The sequence below is a fragment of the Oratosquilla oratoria genome, chromosome 32, assembly GCF_046742065.1.
Source record: "Oratosquilla oratoria isolate Oo_2021 chromosome 32, ASM4674206v1, whole genome shotgun sequence".
NCBI classification, from domain to species: Eukaryota; Metazoa; Arthropoda; class Malacostraca; order Stomatopoda; family Squillidae; genus Oratosquilla; species Oratosquilla oratoria.
The window spans coordinates 22,247,786-22,255,285 of record NC_134808.1 but is presented as its reverse complement, the minus strand read 5'-3'; the positions used below and the strand labels follow the sequence as shown (position 1 = coordinate 22,255,285).

General features: G+C 39.8%; 1 protein-coding gene across 12 annotated transcripts in view; it reads right to left on the bottom strand.

Moving 5' to 3' along the window:
* pros (homeobox protein prospero) overlaps window positions 1-7,500 on the bottom strand; it is a 2,108,934-nt gene that overhangs the window by 407,205 nt on the left and 1,694,229 nt on the right. For all 12 annotated transcript variants that reach the window (XM_076213859.1, XM_076213864.1, XM_076213858.1 and 9 more), the window contains exon 6: window positions 3,308-3,493. In XM_076213859.1, coding sequence (XP_076069974.1) covers window positions 3,308-3,335 — 28 coding nt within the window. In that variant the 5' untranslated portion in view covers window positions 3,336-3,493. The remainder of the gene's footprint in view (window positions 1-3,307; window positions 3,494-7,500) is intronic.

Genomic DNA, 7,500 nt, shown 5'->3' with positions numbered 1-7,500 from the left:
ACTCCGAGTTCTCACAGGATTCAAAGAAATCACTGGACAAGTTTGGGAGTCTTAAAAAAAAAACGAAAGATAAGAAGACAGAACTGAAAGAGAACAACTCATATACTGTGAAAGTCATTGATGCACAGACACCCCTTACACACACACACACACACACACACACACACACACACACACACACACACACACACACACACACACACACACACACACACACACACACACACACACACACACACACACACACACACACACACACACACACACACACACACACACACACACACACACACACACACACACACACACACACACACACACACACACACACACACAAAATACAAAGTTGCATATAGACTCAAAACCACTTGCTTCACAGGCGCGGCTTCGAGCTCACCGACACATATTTCGCATACGGAGTCCACATAAGCGAGCTCCCGTCAGTATAAGCTGTTAAAACTTTTTTGTGTTGTTGCTAAATTCCTCTCTTGTATCAGAGATATATTCTGAATATGGCTCAGGAAGCCATTGAATTTAAAGAATAGAGGCTGGAACTCGCCTGAGGCTCACAAGCTCCGCTGTTGCCGAGAGCCCATCCAGGCGCCCGCCGGACTCAACTTAGCAACGGGAATATTTTAGAGGAAAGAGTCAATCCCCCCCCCTCCACCTCCCCCAACTTCTCTTCCCTTCCCCCTCTCCCCCTCCCTCTCCTCTGTTTGTTGTTTTAACCCGTTCCGTAGCGAAGGGATTCCAATGACGTAAACAAGACTAAATCTGGAAGGAGCCGGAGGGTATTCGTCATCTCAACATGTTGATATACTTTATGCAAGTATAATCATAACAAAATCTTGATAGGTTCTTCTAGATCAGGGACGTGGGTGGGGTAGGGTGGGGTGGGTTTTGTGTGAACCTCCGACTCCTTTGGCATCGTGAAGTGATTCGAGAAGTTCTTCTTTGGTTTCTGTTTAGGTCAAGAGATGGCGATCTTATTTAGTTGAATGGGGACCTCGGGATCTTTGGCCAACCCCATCAGTCAAGGGTCACCTCTCAGGTGAATGAAGTAGTTTGGCTTTATCAAGCATATCATTCACATCTATGGCATTCACCATGCTGGAGGGAAGTTTGCATCAGGGATACTGTGATCTTACATACGTGTACACACACACTATCACACACACATACACATACACACACACACACACACACACACACACACACACACACACACACACACACACACACACACACACACACACACACACACACACACACACACACACTATACGCCTTAAGGAACGTGATTCCCCCCCATAAAGGCGTCCATGTAATATTCCAGTGGTATGGTGATTTACTTCATACCTAATTGCCAAATGGTGGTGACAGCGACTCTCATTGTAGAGTTCCATGTTCGAATTTACCCTTGATACTTCCTTCAAAAGTAGTTAAGTCCTGGTAAATCCAGGTTGCTTAGGATCTATTCTATCCTCAATTTTCTCTCAAGGATCAGGTAATTTTCGTGCGTTTATTGGCTACAAGATATATCATTTGTTTTGTTGGATTAAATGAAAAATGGGCGATTAGTTGTTATGCCCTGTAAATTGATAGGATTATCATGATTATTATCATTATGTATTATTACTATCATTTCGTTATTTCGTCATCACTGCTATTGTTATAATTATTATCGTTATCATTATTAAAATTAATATTATAATCATTAGTGGTATTATAATTGTTATTATCAGTTATTATTATCATTATTACTATTATTATTATTATATAGTTATTATCATTATTGTTATCATCCTAACCACTCATTTTATATACATGTATATATATATATATATACATATATATATACATATACATATATATATATACATATATATACACACATATATATATATTTCCGCTCCATTTTTGGTAGGCATCACGAATGTCAGAACAAGATGTAATCCATTCAATCATCTTATTCTATTGCACACTTAAGCACATACACACAAGATGAAAATATGAAGGCACACTGTGTTATGGAGAATACTCCTATATACATCTATGTCTCTTGATCTAACACTTACCAAGTGCCACTTATGCAGACGTTTGGACCCAGGATACAATCCCACTTCGGGAATTGGCCCAAAACATAAAACACCAATTCTCGAAGTGGGTTAATGTCTTGGGCCCAAACGTCAGTCTAAGTGACGTTTGGCGAGTGTTGGATTAATAGACATCCGTCAGCATATTTTCTAAGCCCAGAACACTTCTTGATAGCAACTTGAGACTTCTGTGTCTCGATTTACGGGTGGTAATAAGATCGAATAACATAATATTATTTGTCAAAAGCAAATGGGCGGAGTGAAGTTCTCTTTATTTATCAATCACATTTAATTATAATTTATCAAAATGAAAGACGAAATGAGACGAAACCTTTTGAGTTCTCAATGGTATCCGCCTGAATGGGCTGGATATTGATGATCTTAGATAATTCTAGATTGTAATTAAGAGTCCTAGGACTATCACTGATAACCTATATATGTATTAGATCGTACATTCAAGGGATGTGTAATTGCATGGATGACAGCTAAGAATATATGTATATATATATATATATATACATATATATATATATATATATACATATATATATATATATATATGTTGAGACATTCTTAGAGGTTGACGTAACTGGAGTAGGAAACACAGGAAGCTTAGTTTTGAGTTTATTATTGACAAGTTTCGCAGGTGTGCTTTCAAAAGCTTACCTGCAAAACTAGTCAGGAATAAACTCAAGACTAAGACTCCTGTCTTTCCTGCTCCACTTACGTCATAAATATATATATATATATATATATACGTATATATATATATATATATACATATATATATACGTATATATACATATATCTATAATATATATATACATATATATATATACATACATCTATACATATATATATATGTATATATACATATATATATACATATATATATATATACACATTATATATATATATATATATGTGTGTGTGTGTGTATATACAATATATATATATATATACATATATAATATATTTGTATATATACTATATATATATACTATATATATATATATATATATATATATATATATATATATATATATATATATATCGCCATAAAACATGTTAACACAAGCCTGTCGTCTTTTACCTAAGGAAATTAAGAAAAGCATGGACCAATAAATAAATACTAAAAAAGAAAGAAATTAGTCATTTAATGTCTTTGCAAAGAAAGACGCAACAGGTATGGAAAAACGATGAAGACTCACCAGGTGGCTGTGAGAGTTGTTGGTTCATGACTGTAAAGGCGAAAGTGCCTTAGATCAGGCCGCACTCACACCCCTATAACACCTTGACTGCGGCCTTGCTTACAATAATGGGGATGGTGATGATGATGATTGCTAGGGGCTTCGAAACGTTGCCGATGATGATGATGATGACGACGGCGGCCTTTTCTGCAAGGAGAAAAAAGAAGTCAATAGAAAAAATTGTGAGATCTTTTATTTGCAAATAAATAAAATACAGGTTTTATAAACCTGTGGATATGGATGGAAGGGCTATTCCTTGCCAATCGGTAAAGGGATGCACTTCTCTTCCTGGGATTCCTAATATACAAAATGATTAGTGGACAAAGACTTTAGTATCATCCTTGGTTGTTAAGAGCTTAAAAAACGGGATTAGATAGGAAATGATGATATATGAATAGAGAAAAAAAATCAACACACACACACACACACACACACACACACACACACACACACACATACACACATCTCGTGGCGCAGTGGTAGCGATCGCGGCCACCACTACGGCTGTCCGGGTTCGAATCCCACCCAGGGATGAAATAATTTCAGTATGGCTGCGCTGCGAGTCGTTACACCAACTCTTGTGGGCGGGGAGTTGGGTGTGTGTGTGCGTGTAAGGTCACAGCATTACCCATAAATCGGTCATATATGAGCTTTGAGCTCTCTTTCGGAATGGAAATAGCTGTCGATCAAAAGTCAAACACATGATCCAATACCATCATGAATTGTGAAACACACACACACACACACACACACACACACACACACACACACACACACACACACACACACACACACACACACACACTTCTCATGAATATTGACCAAATTTGGCTTAAAGTCCACATGCATCGAAGAATAATTAATTGAAGGACAAAGAAATGCCAGGGTCCGCTTAAATCAAGAGTTTTCTATTTCAGAACTATTGATGAGTAAAACACACTTCTAGCAGAACTGCATCCTGCCATTTCTTAAAGAAATTTTTGGCAAGTTTGGCCTGGAAGACCACATGTAACCCAGTAAAAAAAAAAAAAAAAAAAAAATCTTTTCGAATTGTGTTTGTTTTATGTGTCGTATATTCATAAACAACAAGAAAGTATACCGAGTCTTTGGCTACAGAATTCATATGTACAATGAAAGACACCCACAGAGCATGAATAAAGAAATCAGATTGAGAGATATATCTGAATTGAGGTAGAAAATATATGCACAAATAATCGCATACAAAAAGAACTGCATTACATAAAAAGTCGATAGATGTGCCACAATTGTCGTAACTTTAACGACATGTCGTAGCAAAACAACGCCACACCAGTGGGTCATTTCAGATGTGTTACAGCCCCAGTATCATACTACAACTTCCAGCAGGAGTGTATCACACGTACCCATGCTACAGTCATAAAGTATTACGGTGTCCTAATCAGAGTCCCTAAGTCATACAAACGTATTACATCATTCCAATAAAGCCGTGTCGCCCAGATATTTTTACTTTGTCTTAACCGCGTCACCCGTCAAGCACCCTATCACCCCTTCAGAATCACCTGATCTTAGTTCGCTTCACTCTAGCAAAACAGGTCATGCTGGAGCAGCACACTTCACCAGCAGCGCCAACGTCACCTGTTCGTGGCCCTAGTTAAGGCGGTGCCACGCGTCGGCTCAAGTAACGCCGTGGAGTCTGATAACGTAGAACAGGACCAGTGACACTTCACACGTCGGGGAAGGGAGGTTGCCCCACTAGGCTAGCGGATGAGGGTGAGGCAAGGAGCATTGGGAATAAGGGATAAACGAGTGGGGCAGAGGCAAAAGAAGGAAGGAAAGAAACATGAAAAGGATTGAGAGAAGTAGAGTGAGATAAAGGGTGGAAAATGGGTGGTGATGGCGAAGAGGGAATAAAAAGGAAAAATGCTTGCTGGTTCACGACAAGGAACTAAGGATAACGGGAGGAGGGCATGAGAAGAAAAAAAAAAGAAAAAAGGAAAAAGAGAGGGATGGAGAAAGAGGAGGAGGGAGGGGAGGGAAGGTGTCGGAAATCAAGATGAAGGTTTTTGGTAAGTTGGGTTAGGATGACGTCGTGTGGAAATGTTATATAGAGGGTGCTTTTATAGATGATAGAGAACAGGAAGTATGGCGACAATACGTTGAGAAGAAGGGTCAACAATATTAGAAACAGAGCTGTTACCGTAGTAATGAAGTATTTTGAAGGGAAGTGCAGCAGATGAGAGAATGGGGAATTTTTTTGTCAGAATAGTAGAAGAAAAGGGTCAGGCTGGTTATTGGAAGCAAACAGAGAGGTGATGGTGAAAAAAGAGAAAGAGACATAAAGAGAAAGAGGTAGGGAAAGAGAGAGAGAGAGAGAGAGAGAGAGAGAGAGAGAGAGAGAGAGAGAGAGAGAGAGAGAGAGAGAGAGAGAGAGAGAGAGAGAGAGAGAGAGAGACAGGGAGAAAGAGAGAGGGAGAAAGAGAGAGAGACAGAGATAGATAGATAGATAGATAGACAGATAGAGAGAGAGAGAGAGAGAGAGAGAGAGAGAGCGAATAAAGTGAGGAAACGTGAACAACGAAGCGAATTAGATGCGGTCCTGTGACAAGGAAGAGAGAACAATGCGATAAGTGATGTGGAAGGGGGGAGTGGCGTGTCACGTAAACTTGCATGTGATGTCACAGGAAGAGGGAGTAGTAAAATAAAGGTGACGATACTGTGGGTTTTTGTATTACAGTGGACAAAACAGTCACAGGTGAGGTGTTGTAAAGGGGGGAAGGGGAGAGAGTGGAAGGTGAAGGAAGAGTGTAGGTTGTGAGTTAAGAGAACAAGGGCAGCGTGGTTGGCAGGTTGACAGAGAATTACGGAAGACAGAAGAGTAACTGAGGCGTCCAGAAACAGAGGGGCATCCCCGCCACCTTCACTGGTCTCGAGTTAAGTATGGACCGTGAAAGGCGTAAGCCTCCTCTAAATATATTTGTGTTCAACTTGAAACCAAGAAAAGTGGCGAGGATACCCTTCTGTTTCTGGACGCTTCGATTAATCACTGCACTTTTGTGAGTGGAAAGGAGGGTAGGGGCGATAATGATAAAGAAAAAAAAAATGCAAAGTGTGCGTCATTGATCTTATAATGTTCTTCAAGATACTTTCAAGTCCCTTGGTCCCGTCCCGTCACTCCAATGATCAGAGTCGTCAGGTGTCAACATGAACAAAGCACCTACAGTGAGTCATCACTGGGTCGAGATGTCTGAAATTTCCACGCAAGAAGTTCCTCGGATGAGAATGAGGATAAGGATAAAGAAGAGATTGAGGAGGGGGATGAAGAGGAAGACCAGGATAAGAATGAAGATGGGGGCGAGAACAGAGATGAGGATCGGGATGAAGAGATGAACATACAGATGCCATTGAACAAGAAAACAAATATAAGGATAAAAATCAGGATTAGGTTGAATATAAGAATAAGGATGAGTAAGGGGGAAGATGAGGATGAGGAGGAGAGCGGGAGAAGGAGGAGCAGGTGGAGGAGGATGAGTAGTACGGGAGGAGTAGCAGGAGGAGCAAGAGAATTTTACAAAGGTTGAATATACCTTTGTAGTGGTTGTGGTGGTGGTGGTGGTTGTGGTGGTGGTTGTGGTGGTGGTGATGGTAATGATGATGATGATGATGAAGATGATGATGATGATGATGATGATGATGATGATGATGATGATGATGATGATGATGATGATGATGATGATGATGATGATGATGATGATGATGATGATGATGATGATGATGATGATGATGATGATGATGATGATGATGATGATGATGATGATGATGATGATGATGATGATGATGATGATGATGATGATGATGATGATAATGATGATGATGGTGGTGGCGATGATGATGGTGGTGGCGATGATGATGATGATGATGATGATGATGATGATGATGATGATGATGGTGGCGATGATGATGGTGGTGGTGGTGATGATGATGATAATGATGATGATAATGAGGAGGCGGAGGAGCGAGAAGGAGCGAGGAGGTCGAAGTGAAGAGTTGAAGTTATCTTCATGATGAAGAAGCTGAAAGAAGGAATAGGTATTACCTTGAACAGAACAAAACGCAAGTACGTCACTATATTGAAGATATCAACGGCCAAGCTGACCAGGTTATAATTACATTGAGGA